The sequence below is a fragment of the Dreissena polymorpha genome, chromosome 11 (assembly GCF_020536995.1).
Source record: "Dreissena polymorpha isolate Duluth1 chromosome 11, UMN_Dpol_1.0, whole genome shotgun sequence".
NCBI lineage: Eukaryota > Metazoa > Mollusca > Bivalvia > Myida > Dreissenidae > Dreissena > Dreissena polymorpha.
Genome location: NC_068365.1, coordinates 17,195,444 through 17,215,115, shown reverse-complemented (window position 1 = coordinate 17,215,115; position 19,672 = coordinate 17,195,444). Strand labels below are relative to the sequence as shown.

General features: G+C 34.5%; 1 protein-coding gene and 1 pseudogene across 1 annotated transcript in view; one reads left to right on the top strand and one right to left on the bottom strand.

Moving 5' to 3' along the window:
* Positions 1 to 5,610, bottom strand: part of LOC127851046 (ubiquitin-conjugating enzyme E2 S-like) — a 60,931-nt gene extending 55,321 nt beyond the window's left edge. The window contains exon 1 of the mRNA XM_052384508.1: positions 5,472 to 5,610. Coding sequence (XP_052240468.1) covers positions 5,472 to 5,480 — 9 coding nt within the window. The 5' untranslated portion in view covers positions 5,481 to 5,610. The remainder of the gene's footprint in view (positions 1 to 5,471) is intronic.
* An 11,558-nt stretch (positions 5,611 to 17,168) lies between these two features.
* LOC127849647 (vesicular acetylcholine transporter-like) lies at positions 17,169 to 18,502 on the top strand (annotated as a pseudogene).
* Positions 18,503 to 19,672: the final 1,170 nt, after the last annotated feature.

Sequence of the window (19,672 nt, the reverse complement as noted above, 5' to 3'; positions counted from 1 at the left end):
TATGTTCGCACGTTTAACCGACAAAGAAGTTGATAAAAAAAGTAAGCATTTTAAAACGTCATCCTCACTAGGTTTATTATTGTCTTGTTCTAAACCCCCAGTAAACATAACGTTAAAAATAATAAGTGAATTTGAATTGCGTGCGCTTATTTGTTTTATTGTGATTGGTTGTATGTATTGTGAATTGATTTGAGTTGACGATCTAACGGTACTGTATTGTTGGATTTTTTATTATATAAATGTTATAAATGAATAAAGGCGTATCAACAACTACGCGTTACAGTGACCGGTCTTAATAACAATAACGCAGTGACGTCACCATTTATGTTTAGAACGCTTACACTGAAAAAAAGTGGCTTGTATCTAGTAACGGAAGTAGTAATGTTTAATTTGACGTTAATAGAGCAAGTGTATTTCGGATAGGCTTTCGAACTTTTGCAATTAACGATGCGAAACAAAAAAAAACGTACCAAAAATGCATATGTCTATAAATATCGCTACATTTTATACATGTCCCGGAAAATCGGCAAAAGTCCCGGACAATTTGACTCGATGTCCCGGAATTGGTCTGAAAAATTATGGCATGTATGATAAAAATGACGGCCGCATGCTTTAAAACGTATAATGTCATTTAAGGCATTTAAATAGCGAATTTAAGCATTCCTCTTAAAAGCACGTGTAAATCATGTTATTGATATGACGCTCAAATATTTAATCGACCGGTTGGGCTATTTTATAAGCATTTAGGATTGACAGACCGGCCCAAGAATCGACTCGGGCTACGGGCTTATAGGCTAATTCGAAGACTGCATTAAGTAGTCTTTCTGCCTGCATAAGTCCATTTCAGTTTTGATTTGGATTTAAGATTTTGCAACACCTTAAATGAAATGAAGAATTAGGGCAATAACGGATCAAACGTGATAATATGCGTATTGATAATATATTATATTAAAATATATGCAAATCTTGTTGATTCTTACAATGAATGATCCCAATTTTAATGTTTTATTTATGTTCCATGTTCAATATCGATGATTTGATATGATTCAAACAATTAACATGGTTTATGAGATGCCCATATCTTGTTGATCTTTTTTATGATTTTCAAGAGATAATTCACACAAGAACACCATGTGTGACGTGTGGATACAAGATCATATATAGAAAACAATTCATAACACAAAAATGAATATAATTTATAATTGGCAATGTGGTCATTGTAAACAACACATCTCATGTTTCGACAGTTCAAATAGCGTGTTAGATGCCCCCCTTAAGTGGTTTGGAAAACGGACAAAACCCCTCCCGGATAAAAACCCTCCCGTCATTTTCATAGGGGGTGGACAAAAACCCTCCCATGAATAAACATGGGCGGACAAAAACCCTCCCATCAAAAAAACGGGGGAGGACAAAAACCCTCCCATGAAAAAACGGGACCGGACAAAAACCCTCCCGTAAAAGAAACACTTAGTGTTGCATTCATTAATCCGATAAAATTACCCATTGTGTGTATTGTGTATTGTGTTTTCAGGGGTGTGAAATTGAAAGAAAATGTGTATCCATTAACTGTAAACATACCGCTCTCTAATGTGCATATATGTCCGATAATCCAATATAATAACAACATCAATTAAAACATAAAATGAGGCCATTTATAGACAAGTGAATTTAAATTAAGATTGAATGCAATACGATACAGTGCAACGTTTAATCGCGTCATACGCTCATTCATGCAAAAAACGTGCTTTCCGGGAAGTTTCTGAAAACTTTGCGAAAATGAAAGTAAAATTCTGTTAACAACTAACAATTCGTTAGCATGTAAATAATTTGTCTTAATTACTTATTTAATTTAGCTTTGACTGTAACGTTTTCAATTGCATTTTTGCAGACAATATATAATGCATACTGTATTGTCAAATATGTCAATGATTCGGTTATTTAGGCCCACTAATCAGCTGATCATTACAATTAACTAGTTAATGGCATACAATAATATGTATCAAAATAGCAAACTGTGAATCTGCAACTGCGGACAAAAACCCTCCCGTGAAAGCAATTAAACAACGACATATGTAATTGCTTCACACATTGTTGCATTCATAATCCGCAAAATTTACTCAAAATAGCAAACTGTGAATCTGCAACTTCTTTTAGTTTTTAAGTAGTTTAATCACAGAATCAATTAAAAGCAATTAAACGCCAACAAATGTATTTGCTTCACACAATGTTGCTTTCATTAATCCGAAAAAATCACTCAATGCTGACAACATTTGTTCAAAATATCATACTGTGAATCAGCAACATATAAAAAGCAATTTGTTTGTGTAAAGGCACACAAGTGTCTACAATGTTGGTTTTTGTTTATCAATTGATTATGCTTATTTGTCATTGTATGTAACATTATACTGTCCAGACTTCATAATACTTGTTATAAAACGAAATAAAGAATGTCTTGGGAAGCCTGTGTCCGCCTCTGTTATTTTTGCGATTGACTAACAAAAAAAACCACGACTTTGATGTTCTTAATGCACTGGCCGGCGTACAATTTGATATTTTATATAAACACCCTACTTGTTATTCATATTAAGCAGTGCTCCAGCTAGCAATAAATAGAGGGGCGCTGCGCCCCTCTAAAATTTGCCCCCTTAAAAAGCGCCCCTCTATTTTTCTGTCAAATGGCCTTTTGGTCTCTAAATTCCTGTTTTCCGGCCGTAGATCTATAAATCGCCAGAAACATCGACATGAATACACAGATAACACCCTTACCGGTACATGACTGCCCAACACATTGTGAACAAACAAGCCCCAAGGGCATGGTTTGTTATCAGATCATTAATTAGCCTTTTGTTGCAGACGATAGTAACATGCTGTGAAAGATTATCTCTGAAGTCACGCTTGGGTAGACACAATCACAGTCAAATGAAATCAATCTCAGCACTATTGATTTTTTTAAACTTCTGAATTCTTTGGCTATGATTTTTGTTTGCCAAAATAGTGATTTTTTATTCAAAACCCCTATTAAAATTTGAAAATTAATCTTTTTTTTTAATGCGAATATGCGGTTAATTTTAAATCCGAAATTACGGCATTGAAAAACATATTTGTGTTTGGATTTTATTTCTGAACTTTAAAACACTGTCTGTCCTCAATCATGATGAATTTTTACATGAATAGGGGCAGACAGTTGTTATTTCAACAAATAAAGATCTTGTTTGGATGGAGGATTTATCACTCTGCAAGTAAAATGTAATTTTAATAATGTCATATATTTTCGCGACCTAACAAAACTGTCAACGTTGTTGACATTAGTTGAAATAACGTGTTGTAAAATAAATATATCAATGTTTCATTTTTTATCTCCAGACTGGATGCTACTTCATGGTGACATTGATCATTGTTCAGACTTTAATTTTTTCAATATAGATTATTGTTTTAATTAATATTATTATTGTGGAAAAACATTGGCTCACAGTTATTCAAAGTAACAAATTAAGTGGTGACAGTCACAACATTTATTTGACCCAGTGAAACCCCTGAATTTATTTCATGTTTTCTTCTACAAGGCCACTGATGCTTAAACTGGAACCTGAAATATGAACATGCAGTTCAATGATAATGGGTGATAAAAAACATCAAAATCCCTCCCCCCCCCCCCACAAACACACCGGAAAGAAATATGATATCTACATATCTCTAATGCGTGTAGTCGGATGCTAGCCCAAGTCGGTTACGAAATTGGCTACGAAGTTGTTTTCCTTAGCGCCAATGTAGATAGTAATTTATTACACAAAATGAGGAACAGCATACAATTGGTGAAAACATCCAATGCACTAATGTTTACAATTCATAAGTATATAGTATAAGAAAAGTATATACTTAAGTATATTTATAACCAAATGCCCTATTTTCCAAAATTACGCTTGAAATTTGCCCTTTTTGGGGAAGCTCCCCTCTATTTTGAAAAGCTGGCTGGAGCACTGTTAAGTAATCATGAATATCGTAGTATTAAGTAATAATACAAATCTTAGTTCAAACATATATAATTGACGTCAAATGGGTGTAAAATAACAACATTTTAATTGGGAAATATTTTAATTAGTCAATATATAGTGTAATGTTACCTACTGAAGTGAAGTCACTATTACAAAAAATAACAAGGGACAAAATTGTCACAAAACCAGGTTTTCATTGTGAAAAAAAATCTGATAAAGGGAGACAACTCAAACTGAACTTTTGAAATGAACAAACAAAATTAACCCCCTTTGTAAGTTTGTTTCAAAATAAATCTATTTTAAGTTGTGGTGACCTTGACATTGGAGATATTGATGTGATTCTTTCGTGCGACACACCGTCCCATGATGGTGAACAAATGTGCCAAATAATTGTAAAATCTCACAATGAATGACATAGTTATGGCCCAGACAAGCTCATTTATTGCCAATTTTGACCTTTGAACTCAAAGTGTGACCTTGGAGATATCGACGTAATTATTTCGCGCGACACACCGTCCAATGATGGTGAACAAATGTGCCAAATGATTTTAAAATATGACAATGAACGACATAGTTATGGCCCGGACAAGCTTGTTCCGCCCGCCCGCCAGCCCGCATTCGCCAATCTAATAACCAGTTTTTTCCTTCGGAAAACATGGTTAAATATATCTCGGATTACTGACAACAAAATACAAATTTCGGAAGTGACATTCGGAAATTACCGATTTCGGATAAAAAAATTCATAAATAATTGTGATAGTTGAATTCGTGGCTCGGATTTCATGGGAGGGTTTTTGTCCTCCCCCGTTTTTTCATAGGAGGGTCTTTGTCCGTCCCCGTTTATTCATGGGAGGGTTTTCGTCCGGCCCCTTTAAAACTGACGGGAGGGTTTTTATCCGGGAGGGGTTTTGTCCGGCATTCAAGTGGTTTCAGTCACGTGATCTGTTATGGCTACAACTGATCCGTTAATGCATGAATTCTGGGGCATAAAAAAGGTATCACGAATACATGTTGCCATCGTTTAAAAATAAGACTATGTTCTAAATCAGTAAGCAAAGGTAATATTTAATCAAACTGGTGTAAAGGAAGTCTCAAAACATTTATTGCTTTTCACCTGAACAACTTAATTACGCTACTGATCTGGTAATGGTAACTTGACTGTACTTGGTAATATTACTTTGTCTTTATCATGGGTTGTTGTCATGTAAAAAAGTGGGTGGGGTGTGAAAATTACTACACAAATTGGATATAAATATGAAAGCGTTGATACTGCAAATATTCTACTGTAATCTTATACTAAGCTTAACATTTTTATTTAAAAAAAAACAGAGTTTAATCAGACGTTCCTAATCGTGTTAGTGAATTTTCACAAAGAACATGAACACAAATTTCGGTAAACAAAAAAATATTTCTAAAATACTTTAGGTAACCAATTCCAGTTTCGCATAAAATTCAGGAACATATAAATAACTAAGTTACCAATGACATTTTTGTTGTGATACTAAGTCTTCTAATTTTCCAGGTTTTTTTTTTTTTTAGATAATTCGGTTATGTCAAACTAATTGTTTTCAAACGCCATTTGAAATTGAGACCCAGCCAATCGAACAAGACTATATGTTTTGTTGTTTATACTTTTTAGGTAGAGATTTATGAAATGCCTATTGATTTTAAAATACGAAATATTGCTTATTTTTATATGTATTTTAACAATTCAATAAAAATAATATATATTTGTTTAAAAAAGAATAACACGAAACGTGGGCTAAACACTACTAAATCGAAGCCAAGGTATTTATTAATGACATGCTGGTTCAGTTCGATGTCATTTTCGTTCGTTCATTGTTTATTTTCTGCTATAGACACAATTAACTAAATATCATAAATAAAAGATCAAATTAAGATCACTAATCTCATCATAGTACGAATTCATTGCAGAATGTTCACCATCCTTACTGGATGTCATCCTGACAAATAGTAAAAATTTGTGCATCAGAACTATAAATTTCTCAACCGGTATTAGTGACTGTCACAATATGATAAGTACTGTTATAAACAATACTGTCCCGAGGAATGAGAAACAGAAAATTACTTACAGAAGCTTTAAAAATTTCAATATTGATTCATATAATGAAGAATTGTGCAAACTAAATGTTGAAAATTATTCATTCGATCCTGATAACTTAGATTCGGTGTACAACACTTTTGAAAATGATGTTGTTGAAATTATGAACAAGAATGCTCCATTTAAACAAACATACAGAAAGCCTGTTCAGTTTAAACGTAAACGTAAATCCATGAATAACTTTTTTCAGGATAGGTGTACTGGTGGCTGTAAATCTAAAGATTTCTGGGAAACAATAAAACCTTATATGTCAAACAAGTCAAAACATAATCAGAGTAAAATCATTCTCAATGATAATCAAAAGACAATATAAGATAATAGTGATGCAGTTGACAGTTTTAATGACTTCTATATTAATGTCGCGAAAGACATTGGAAAAGATTTCACCTTTGATGAAAGTAACCATCCAAGTATAAACAAAATACTAGGGCAAAATATTCCCCCAGATTCATTTAATTTTTCACATGTGGAACAATCAACTGTTTCAAATATTTTACGGAAGCTTAATGCGAAAAAAGCTACTGGAATTGACAAAATATCTATAAAACTGCTAATATTAGGTTCACAGTCACTGGTCCCTTTCTATACATACTTTATTAACAATTCTATTGACTCTGGTATATTCCCTGATCGACTAAAGCAAGCACAGGTAACCCCAGTTTATAAGAAAGATGACCCCTTAGTCAAGTCTAACTATAGACCTGTAAGCATATTACCTGCTCCTTCAAATTTTTTCGAAAAGGTTCTGGCTAATCAACTTACTATACACTTTGATAAGATTTTCAACGACTTTTTATGTGCTTTTCGGAAAGGGCATGGATGCCAAACAACACTCTTGAAACTTGTCGAGGATTGGAAATCTGCATTAGACTCCGACCAATATGTTGCTGCAGTTCTGATGGATTTATCAAAAGCGTTCCGACTGCCTGCCCCATGATATTCTCCTATGCAAACTTAAATGTTATGGTCTATCTAACAACTCTATTGATCATTACACTTCTTATCTATCCCATATGAAACAACAAATCAAAATAGGTAGTTCTGTAAGCTCCTGTGCTCATATTATCAAAGGCGTACCTCAGGGCTCCATACTCGAGCCTCTCCTATTTAATGTCTTCATCAATGATATCTTTTATTTTATTCACAATGGCACACTCTATAATTATGCAGATGACAATACACTTTCCTACTGTTCCACAAATTTTGATGACATTGTTAAAGTTCTACAAGAAGAAAGCAATATCCTCATAGACTGGTTTACTTTTAATTGTATGCAAGCCAATCCCGACAAGTTTCAAGCTATAGTTATTGGAAAAAGAACCGCTTTCAAAAACCTTTCTCTCGACATAAGTAACGCTAACATTAAATGTGACGATGTTGTTAAACTTCTAGGAGTAAACTTAGACTCAAACCCAAATTTTGATCACCACATTAGTAGCATTTGCAGTAAGGCAGCACAACAGCTAAATATTTTGAAAAGAATAGGGAAAAACCTCTGTCGTCTTAGTAGACTGACCATTTTCCATTCATTTATCTTATCTTATTTCAGTTTCTGCCCTCTAACTTGGCATTTCTGTTCTAAAAGTAACACAGACAAAATTGAAAAAATACAAGAGAGAGCTCTTCGCTTCGTATATGATGATTACAACAGCTGATATGACCAATTACTTACAAAAGGAAACTTACCTAGTCTATACATTAGAAGAACGAGAGTTATAGCACTTGAAACCTTCAAAATTATAAATAAAAAGTCTCCACCTGTTCTAAATGACCTTGTTATCAAACGTGAATCTCGTTATCACTTCAGGTATACCAATCTTCTTGAGATTCCCCAAGTCAAGTCTACTAAGTATGGTACAAACAGCTTCCGGCATGCAGCTCCAGCTTTGTGGAATGCGTTACCAGAAAGTCACAGGAAAGCAAGTAATTTTAACCAATTTAAAAGCTTTATGATGAGCTGGACTTGCAAAGAATGCAAATGTTTTTTCTGTAAAGTTACATAGGTACATAAAGTTCTGGAGCTGCATGCCACGCTGTGTTTAGTTGCTTTTGCTTATGTATTATTTAGTATTTTATTCTGATTGCTTGTGCTTGCTTCTAATTTGTGTTTAGTGGCTTTTGATGTCTTTGTTTTACTTATGTAGTATGTATTATTTTATTCTGATTGCCTGTCCTTGCTTCTAGTTTGCTTCTAGTCTGCTTCCAGTTTGTTTCATGCTTTATTTTGTGCTTGCTTCTAATTTGTGTTTAGTGGCTTTTGATGTCTTTGTTTTTCTTATCTAGTATGTATTGTTTTATTCTGTTTGCCTGTGCTTGCTTCTAGTTTGCTTCTAGTTTGCATCATGCTTAATTTTGTTTCATGCTTTTTATTTTGTTTTTATTGTGAGAAAGCTGCTGATCAGTTCATTTCGAATCTGATTCGAAGTGATATTCGTTCTTAGCACTTTTTTATCTGTCGCACTTTTGTGTTTCTTTTTGAATTCAGTTGCTTATTCTGTCGTCTAATTGCAGTTTTTTGTCCTACTAGCAGGTCTAGATCAGCAGCTTCCTACACAGTTCTTAATTGCCTCAAATTTTATTTATGCTTTAATATTGTCAAACTTATTGCAGTGTTGCATGTAATTTATTGTCTTAATTTGTGCTTTCACCCTTAAAAACATGTATTTGATCTTTCTTTTAGCTGTTCTACTCATGTTTTATTGCTTACACTTGTTGTCTAGTCGGTTAAAAAGCTTTGCAGCTTATGTTATTTGTTATATGTCTTGCCGACTCAAAATAAAATTTATTTATTTATTTATTATTTAATCCATGGCATTCAGGGCACTAAAAGTTAAAGATTCGAAGGCAATACCATATAGATACTTATGGCGCAGTAATAAGTCATTACGCAAACCCGTAGTGGACGCATGGGCATACAGTTTGCAATTAACAAAAGGAGATTCGTGCATAGATATTAACTCTCTGTGACCACTGTAGCGCTTTAGGTATTCTATTAGAAGATTATTTTCAGTATCTATCATTTACAATTCATTAGTATTAGCGGCAAAGTAATTATAATAAACGTCATGTCTAATAGTAGAAACGATACAAGTTGGCTATTTCTTCTTATTAGTGAAATCACAATTGGTTACATTTGATACGTCCAGAAGTTTTTTTCATGTAGGTCCTCGAAATTTTACCCCAATACTACCGTGCTATATTTTAAATCATCTGCATCGATTGACTTTACTATCTTTTGTAATGCATTTTATGCAGAGGGTGGGGATTTTTTTTCATGGCTCTTTGTCAAAAAAATTTCTCATTAAACTTAATTTTATATATTTATTTGAATATATTGGGCTCCTAAAAAAATACTATCCAGGGTACGTTACTTCCACCTGTGGCCCTGGAGGGCGGCGACTAGTATCTAATGCATTTTTTTCGCTTATGGGAGAAGTTATTTACGGATCAATGTATATTTTTTTGTTTTAAGAATATCTTGCATAGTGGTGATTTTTTGTGTAAATTAGTGTAAATAAGTACTGCATTTGTGCCTATTACATTTATTACAACATTTATTGCCAATAATGCAAAGCTAATTGTTTTAATTAATAACTGATTAACAAATGATCACAGGGGAAAGATCACAGGGACTGGGCAAATACGCGAAACTGTCTGGTTTTGTATTAAACAAATGATGTTTTGTATAAAACAAAACATAATCAAAAATATTTATTTTGTGGTTTTTCTAATTTGTATTCATGTATTTTTATAGGTGTCTATCATAGGCCTATCCCTACCACATATAGAGCGCGAAGCGCGACACGTATTATTCATTGTAGCAATGAATTGCGATAAAGGAAGCAGCCGCTTATCAAGGAGGAGCTGTGTCCCAGCAACCCGTTTCCCTAGAGTCAAGCACTCCTCTGAGTTTTTTTTAATAACCACATATATAACGCGAAGCGCGACACGTATTTCTATCCAGGTGGTATGGGCCCTTTAGCATTATCCGACCATTACGTCCATAGTTATCTTCTTTAAAAGTTGAGAAATTTTGAAATCCTTGTTCGAAGTCCAAAATTTTCATCCGATTGTTCCCAAACTTTCACAGGTTTTTTTTATCAATGAGGACCCACCCCAAACTCTATAGGAGCAATATCGGACCATACTTCCAGAATTATGTATCTTTGAATTTAAAAATAAAAGTGAAAGACTGCTTGGTTAGGTGATTATGTCAACATTTTTCATCAGAATTTTTCCAAACTTACAGTGTCTTCATATCAATGAGCATTTTTACCTCATTTAAAATGAGAAACATCGGGACAATAAGTCCAAAAAAAAAAATTCTATTAAATTTGACAAAATAAACAATTTCCTCTTGTTTAAATTTTTTCACAACTTTCGTCTGAATCTTTCCAAACTTGTTTAGTGTTTTTATATCAGTATTACTCGAATCCTATTGAAAATGATGAATATCGGAGCAATAAATCTATTATGATCTTGTACTGAATTTCAAAGTATTGTGAAATGCAGCTTCTTTATACAATTTACAGTTTAAAAAAAAGGAAACCAATGTAAATAAAATAAACTATGAAATATTTGGGGGTTACAACACAAAATCATAAATAATGGTTATTTGGGGATTATAACACAAAATCATAGATAATGGTTATACCAGTATCTTTTTCTATTTTGTTTAAAACAATCGGCCAATATATTAATATTTACAGTAGAACAAAAATCGTTCCATATAACTTCATTGAGTGCCTTTTACACTGAAATTCCCGACGCCCTTTGATGCTTTGCATCAATACTTATCTTGTACAGTATAGTTATCCCACCTTGGTATTTTTGTCTCTGGAAGAGATGCTAAGGATGACGCTCTTGATAGGGAGGCGGAAAACTACAACGGGCGAGGCATGGTCAGGGGTGATAACCCCAAAAAAGGGTTAGGGTAAGGGTTAGGATTAGGGGTCGGGTTAGGGTAAGGGTTGGGTTTAGGCTAACCCAAACCCTAACCCGACCCCTAACACTAACCCAAACCCTAACCCTAACCCTCTAACCCCCCCTTGCGCAATACCATACCATGCCTCGCCCGTTGTAGTTGTCCGCCTCCCCTCTTGATAGCTGCCCAAGTCGGGACTCGCGGTGATATGCTGTATGCCGTGTAATATGTTTATCGTTTTGTGATTTATGTATTTAAGTGTGCTACAGTAAAGCATGTTAATGTGATACATGAGTGTACAAGCACGGTAATTTGATGCATGAGTGAACATTGTATGCGAGGACAGAAGATGTAGTACACGGCATCATTCAGTCGGTCATACTAAGCGCCTAACCAGAGTACGCTTTTTTATTTGTTGTTTTTGTTGCCCTCCCCGCTTTGATAATTAATTATATAACAACCTAGCGAATATCTGCCAATGTTCTTATCATGTCTACACTGTTTCACAACATTATATTCAATAATATCGACAGTACGTTGGAATTGCTACATGTTAATGAATCAGATTTACATTGAAACGCTATCCATTCAAAATGCGTTTGTTATGCAAAATGTTCCATATCCGCCTCAACCGTTAGTCGACCGTAATGAATATTTCTTTATTGTATATATTGAATATCACAAAGACTAAATCCATATAAAATAGCACCAACAAAAATGCTCCGTTCATATTCGGTTGATAAACGAACCACTTACAATGCTTGAGTAAATCTTATGAAAATAATAATGTTTAAAAGCTTACTTTGTAATTTAGGAAAGTGATATAATCCAAAACCGGATGTCATGTCCCCATACGGCGGTGTGTTACGTCCTTACCTTCTCTGTGTAAGTCTTCAGCGGTAAGGCTTTGATCAGCTCGACATTTGCGAAAGTGCATGTTATTTAATAACCCATATATTCGATTAGAATAAATTGTCAAATATAAACAATCTATTCTTATAAAATACAAAAAATAATGTGAAATGTAGAGTACATTTAAAGAAACATATACAGTCAAGTTACCATTACCGGATCATTACCCATAGCGGATCACTTTGATGTTCAAGACTGCGTATCGCGATAAATAAATAGTTGACATTTGTAAATGTTTTTCTGCCTAAAGCATCTTCAAGGACTGTTCTTTAAAACGCATGGATTGAGTCGTAATCGGAGCTACTATTTGTCCAACATTTCGGTATGTTTTGCTGACATGTATGTACGAATTTGTTGCCTTCCGTCTCGTTTCTAAATTGAGGTTGAACATTTTTCACGGCCACATGCTCTAACTTTGTTGGAAAGTAGAATGTTTACGCATTAATTTAAAGGCCATTTAGTAGTCTTTCTGCCTGCAAAAGTCCATTTCAGTTTTGATTCGTGTTTAAGATTGTGCAACACCTTAAATGAAATGAAGAATTAGGGCAATAATGGATCAAACGTGATAATATGCGTATTGATAAAATAACATATTAAAATATATGCAAATCTTTTTGATTCTTACAAAAATGATCTCAATCTCACTGTTTGATCTATGTTCCATGTTCAATATCGATTATTAGATATGGTTCAAACATTTTACATGGTTTATAAGATGCCCATATCTTGTCGATATTTTTTAAGAATTTCAACAGATAATTCACACAAGAACATCATGCGTTCCATAATAGCGACACATATATAAACACACTCGATTGATAGTTCTTTGCTCTTTATTCAGTTGTTAACATAAAGTTTCCAAGTCAATATATTTTTGAAAATTAGTTTGTTAATACAAAACTTCCTAGTCCATGTAATTCTCCAAGTAACTAACAACATTTCCAAGACATGACAAAATCCGTCCAAATCCACCCAGACAGGACCCAGAAGGGTCCTGTAAGAAAATAAACAACAATATCCGGCCTCTCGTATATCGGATTCTTAACTGTCCTTCATACAACGCAGATGCCAATTTATACAATAATGGACAAATAAATTGGGTGACGGCTGTCTGGATGATTGACTTTAACATGAGTTGAATTACCTGATACGGGATGGCTTTATGTGTGACTGACATATCTTGTGCATATATATGCCAATTATTAAGCGAGACCACGTTCACCTGTTATTTTACATGAAAATATACACAAATTAACAGTGCTGCATGTGCTTACCATAGACATAACTAATTAGTGAACCCAGTCATGGGCAATAACTTGGTGCATTCTTCTCGTCTAATTTGACGATGACATATGATGCCCATTTATGCATTTTTTTCACGAAGACAGATATTATGTATTCCGTTACACCGAACAAGAATTATACATAAAATGCACCAATTATGCGACACATGGTAAACAACACATTTCATGTTTGGACAGTTCAAATAGCGTGTTAGATTCCCCCCTGAGTGGTATCAGTTACTGCGGCGTAAAAAGGTATAACAAATACATTTTGCCTGCGTTTAGAAATAAGACTGAATCAGTAAGCAAAGGTAATATTTAATCAAACTGGTGTAAAAGAAGTCAAAAAACATTTATTGCTTTTCACCAGAACAACTTAATTACGCTACTGATCCGGTAATGTTAACTTGACTGTACTTTTATAATTTAAATATATTTTGTGTGTGATGTCCTTTGACAATAGTGTGAGAAGTTTTATCACACGCTTTGTTGAACTTACAATACATAACAAACCACAAGCGTACATTAGTTTTTTTTTAGGAAAAAAAACGTTTCCATCTAAAATATGCGGTAGGAGACAATAGCAATGTTGACCTATGTTTGGTATTTTGTGTTTGGAATAAATATATCCTGAAATTATATACTTTGGGTCATGGTAAGTGAGATTATCATCACAATAACAGCTTTATTGCAGCGTGTTGTTCATGGTATAAACTATCGCAGCTCAAGAGATGATTAAATAATAGCAAATCAGTCGGATCGTTTTGAATACAAGCCGAAAATAAAATACTAGAATCGGTATCTTTTTTTTAGTGTAAAAAGGTTGTTGATACTATGTGGCGGCGTTTCTACTTTAAGTATTTACGGTACAAGCCTTTTTTTTACTTTAAAAAGTTTAAATGTCAAAGTAATGGTTTATTTCCAATTTTTCCGGAAATAAACCACGTCAGTTACTTTGAGAATGGTATAACTAATCTCGGTTTAATCTGAAACAGGTTTTTAATTCCGGCAATGGCCTGAAGGAATAAGCAAATGCGTTTATTATGATGCAATACATCACTGTGAGATATATGTACTATGTAGTACAACTTTTGCTCCTTGCACCTTCAAAAGCCCACAAGTATACATTTCTCCAACAAAATGTATTGTTTTGCACCATTTATACTTCGATTTTTCGATTTAGAATTGTATGGCTTAACACGATGTAAATTTCAGCAATTAGTTTCATACTGTAAAAACACAAACAAAGCACACTTTAAATATAGTTATTTTAAATAATAACGTAAGTAAACTGTTCAGTGTATCATATTGCATCCATGAAGAGATATTCTTATCGATAATTATTTCTCTAGAGGTGCGAGCCGATCCCGACTTTGTTATCTTATTTCTCGAAATTCAATCCTGTGTCGGATGAATAAATTGGCTCACAGCAAATATTGACGCATTGATGTATGGGTATTTAGTGTATTGCAACACTCTATTGTGTTTACACTTACAGTTTATAGATCTATATTAAGACACGTGTCAGTAATAAATGGTATTTCTAGCAACATAAGTTAACATGTCGAGTAGTAGTAGTAATAGTAGAAGTAGTAGTAGTAGTAGTAGTAGTAGTAGTAGTAGTAGTAGTAGTAGTAGTAGTAGTAGTAGTAGTTGTTGTTGTAGTAGTAGAAGTAGTAGTAGTAGTAGTAGTAGTAGTAGTAGTAGTAGTAGTAGTAGAAGTAGTAGTAGTAGTAGTAGTAGTAGTAGTAGTATAGTAGTAGTAGTAGTAGTAGTAGTAGTAGTAGTAGTAGTAGTAGTAGTAGTAGTAGTAGTAGTCGTAGTAGTAGTAGTAGTAGTAGTAGTTGTTGTTGTAGTAGTAGTAGTAGAAGTAGTAGAAGTAGTCGTAGTAGTAGTAGTAGTAGTAGTCGTAGTAGCAGTAGTTGTAGTAGTAGTAGTAGTCGTAGTAGTAGTAGTAGTAGTAGTAGTAGTAGTAGTAGTAGTAGTAGTAGTAGTAGTAGTCGTCGTAGTAGTCGTAGTAGTAGTCGTCGTAGTCGTAGTTGTAGTAGTAGTCGTAGTAGTCGTCGTAGTCGTCGTCGTCGTCGTCGTCGTCGTCGTCGTCGTCGTCGTCGTCGTCTCCGTCGTCGTAGTCGTAGTAGTAGTAGTCGTCGTCGTCGTAGTCGTCGTCGTCGTCGTAGTCGTAGTCGTCGTCGTAGTCGTAGTTGTTGTTGTCGTAGTAGTAGTCGTCGTCGTCGTCGTAGTAGTAGTAGTCGTAGTAGTAGTCGTAGTAGTAGTAGCAGTAGTTGTAGTAGTAGTAGTAGTCGTCGTAGTAGTCGTAGTAGTCGTAGTCGTAGTAGTAGTAGTAGTAGTAGTGTAGTAGTAGTCGTAGTAGTAGTAGTCGTAGTAGTAGTAGTAGTAGTCGTAGTAGTAGTCGTAGTAGTAGTAGTAGTCGTAGTAGTAGTCGTAGTAGTCGTAGTAGTAGTAGTCGTAGTCGTAGTAGTTGTTGTAGTAGAGTCGTAGTAGTAGTAGTAGTAGTAGTAGTAGTAGTAGTAGTAGTAGTAGTAGTAGTAGTAGTAGTAATAGTAGTAGTAGTAGTAGTAGTAGTAGTAGTAGTAGTAGTAGTAGTAGTAGTAGTAGTAGTAGTAGTAGTAGTAGTAGTAGTGTAGTAGTAGTAGTAGTAGTAGTAGTAGTAGTAGTAGTAGTAGTAGTTATAGTAGTAGTAGAAATAATAGTAGTAGTAGTAGCAGCAGAATAAGTAGTATCAGTAGTAATAGTAGTGGTAGTGGTTGTGTTGGCGGCGGCGGCGGTGGCGGTGGCGGCGGTGATATTTTAGCAGCAGTTGTAGTAGAAGATGCAATAGTTGTAGTAGTTTATGTTGTTGTTGTTGTAGCAGTAGTAGAAACAGTCGTTTTGAAGTCGTTTTGTTTCAAAAAGCACATTGTAAATTCTATCCCAATTCAGAATAGTTATTAGTTATTTTACGTCACATGGTAAATCTGGTTATACAATAAGTGCACACAGGTATCAATATTACTTATGTACTTTTAAAATTTGATTGCGGCATATGGTTTCATCTATTTCTTACGGCGTAATTCTTAATAAAAGTTTTTCGTGAGACAATTAGTATGTTTTCAGGTGATTAAATGTGAATAAAAAATAGACAATCGTACTGCAAAATAGTCTCGCGGCGATAGTCCATACTTTATATACAATTTAAATTATCGACAATATTTAGTATAGTTGGGCACAAAGACAGATTGTTACTGAGATTAATTATAACGTTTTGGAAAAATAAAAAAAAACATTCAATCTGAAGCATTTATACTTAGTTACACAACCGTCGGTGTAAAGTGATTGTTTTACTTTAACAAAAACAAATGACTAAATGTGTTTTAATAGTTAAACAGTTTTAATCATGTGGTGGATTTCAACCAAATGATGTCCAGATTAACAAACTTCAAAACTTCACCTGACAAATAAAAATGTACATTTAACAATGAAAACGTACACTGTTTCCAGGGCGATATAGTAGTTTATACTTTTAATTGTTTAAAATGAAATGCGCAGTCAAGTATTTAGCAGATTACTTACACAGTTATTCCAGTTTGCAATGTAGTCGAATTTAAGCCCTGCTAGACGCTACGACCATCCGTGGAGTGGATACACGTCTCAGCAAAATTCACCGAACTTCAATTGTTGATGGATCACATATAATGGAAAGAAAATGGAATAAAATAAACAAAAACACACAACATAAAAGAAGCTGATCAGTGAAACTGCTCTGCCACAGCTCAAAACTGGTTGTAATACAAGCCCTCAAAATGTATTACAGAGTTATAGAGCTACGTGATAAGGTGTGTGGTTTGTGTAGTAGTTTGAATGACCGTATAAATGACCCAGTTCATCAGCGAAGGTTAGTTCTAGTTATAACGTGTATTGCCTTGTTGCTGGACGATATGTTGTACATGGTGATTGTCCCTCTTATACCAGAATATCTAGTGGACTTAAGAAGGAACGGAGAAGAGACGCTCACGTACGATCGCACTCAACATTTGATTTGGGCGGCTTTTAATGTTACGTATTCCAACGCATCTCTTTGGTATGAACATTTGACGTATGTTACCCCTGCACCATCATTACCCGACGAGGGTCAACTTAGTATAGGTGTCCTGTTTGCATCAGAGGCAATATTTCAGTTGCTGATCAATCCATTCACAGGAATGTTCATAGACCGAGTCGGATATAACCTACCTCTGATGATAGGACTGTCTATCATGTTTATGTCAACGCCAGTTTTTGCGTTTTGTTAAAGCTATGCAGTTTTGTTTTTCGCCAGAAGCCTCCAAGGCTGTGGTTCGGCATTTGCCAATACATCCGGACTCGATATAATAGCAGATCGTTTTTCTGAAGGAGGTGAAAGAAAGAAGGCTCTTGGAATAGCGCTGGCGTTCACATCATTGAAAAAAAAATTGCACCGCCATTTGGAGGTACTCCGTATCAATTTGTTGGAAATGTAGTTCCTTTTCTGTTATTAGCAACAATCTGTGTCATAGACGGTTTATTGGTCCTGTTCGAAATGAAGCCAGTCGGAAAAATGCGTAACATGATTCCGCCTGAAGACCAACCTAAAGCGACACCAATATGGAGACTGATTAGGGATCCTATCATATTTGTTGCCGCTGGAGCATTGCTCATGGCCACCGCACCACTGGCGTTTCTGGAACCAACGATAGCGGTTTGGATGGATGAAACAATTAATTCCGATAGGTGGGAAGTTGGCTTTGTATGGTTGCCCGCCTTTATTCCACATATAATCGGAGTGTACGTCATCGTTCAATTAGCCAAATTATATCCAAAACACCAATAGCTTTTAGCTGCTTGTGGTCTTGCATTAGAGGGAACCTCGTGTTTAGTAATACCGACGGTGAAGGCCTTCTTTTTTTGTATAAATCCCTAGAGCAACATTGTGCTTTGGAGTCGCATGCGTGGACACAACACTGCTACCGATTTTAGCCTACCTGGTCGACATTCGGCGTGGTTGAATATACTTATATTGATCACCAGCGTTGCGTATTGTCCTCTTTTCATAGTTCTGAAAAAGATTAGTAAATTCACGTTTGAAAATAATGAATTTTACATTCTCGTGACTGATCCTCCGAAGCAGAACTATATGACAACAGTTCAGAACGGAGGACCCTTTAGGGATGGCACACAGACCATCGATGTCATCGGGAGAAACCCCCTGGAACTGTCTGCAATAAACGGCGTCCCTTTATTTGAAAGTGAGTGAATTGACATAATCGTCTATTTGCGTGCATGAAGTATATCGGTTAAACCCTACCGGTAGTTGAATTGTAAAGTTTTTGAGGCTCATCACACATGAGATATCCAGACATAATTTACAAAGCAAACACAATATAGAAAGATGGTCCGCAGCACCATATAATTTAGGTAAAAGCATCACACATTCAGTATGTGTTTTAAATCAATGAAAATGTAATCTCCTTGCATATCTGGCCAGTAACCATGACTTTGACACCACTATAATAAGTAACATTCTATCAGCACCAATGATATTAAGAATCTAACATAATCTTGTCGTAATTCTCAACATGAGGCTATGTTGGACAATCCCGATGAGTTGAGTGATGACCATAAGCCTTCATGGTCATGTGACTCTGCAGTCAAATTTATATTTGTATTTTGGCAATAATAAAAAAATATATATCAATAAAAACATTTATCAGGGTATGATGTTTGCTAAATGTTGACATTTGCTGTTTTACTTTGTAAGAACTAGATATCAATAAAAGAAACACAGTCAAATAACTAGATAATAAAACATTCAGTGTTAAATAACAAACGTAAATAAACTACATTTTGTATTTTGAATAAACTGATATTTTGATAGTGAAGTTTATACGTGCATTTTTATGGTTTGTGATTGTATATGAGTCATGTCAAAATGAAAAGTGAAATGTGTGCAATTGATTTTTTTTATGATTTTTTATTCAATATAAAACATATATTGTATACATGTATATGATCATAAAACAAAGTGATACTATGTAGCAGCAATAATGTTCAAACATGTTACACAAGATATGCTAATATATACTTTTTTGACCTTGTGGTTTCCTTTTGATTTAAATAAAAAGTTAATACGTATTTTTTTCTTTAGTTGTTCGTGATAGGTGTTTAAAAAAAGAAAAACAAAACAAAAGAATAGTTATGTATAATGATGAGTTGCATAACGTGGGTAGAAAGCATACTGGTCTTGTTTATAGAAGTTTAATGTTTTTCCATTTTTGTTCAAATATATGAAGTGTATAATTGTTTAGGGCAATTTCTTTTTCAATTTGAATCTTCAGTTTTAAATAATTGATAAAACAGTGTGCAATTGATATATATGCAGAAGTTGTTGTGGTAATGAAACTATAAGTTTTGACTGTTTTTAAGT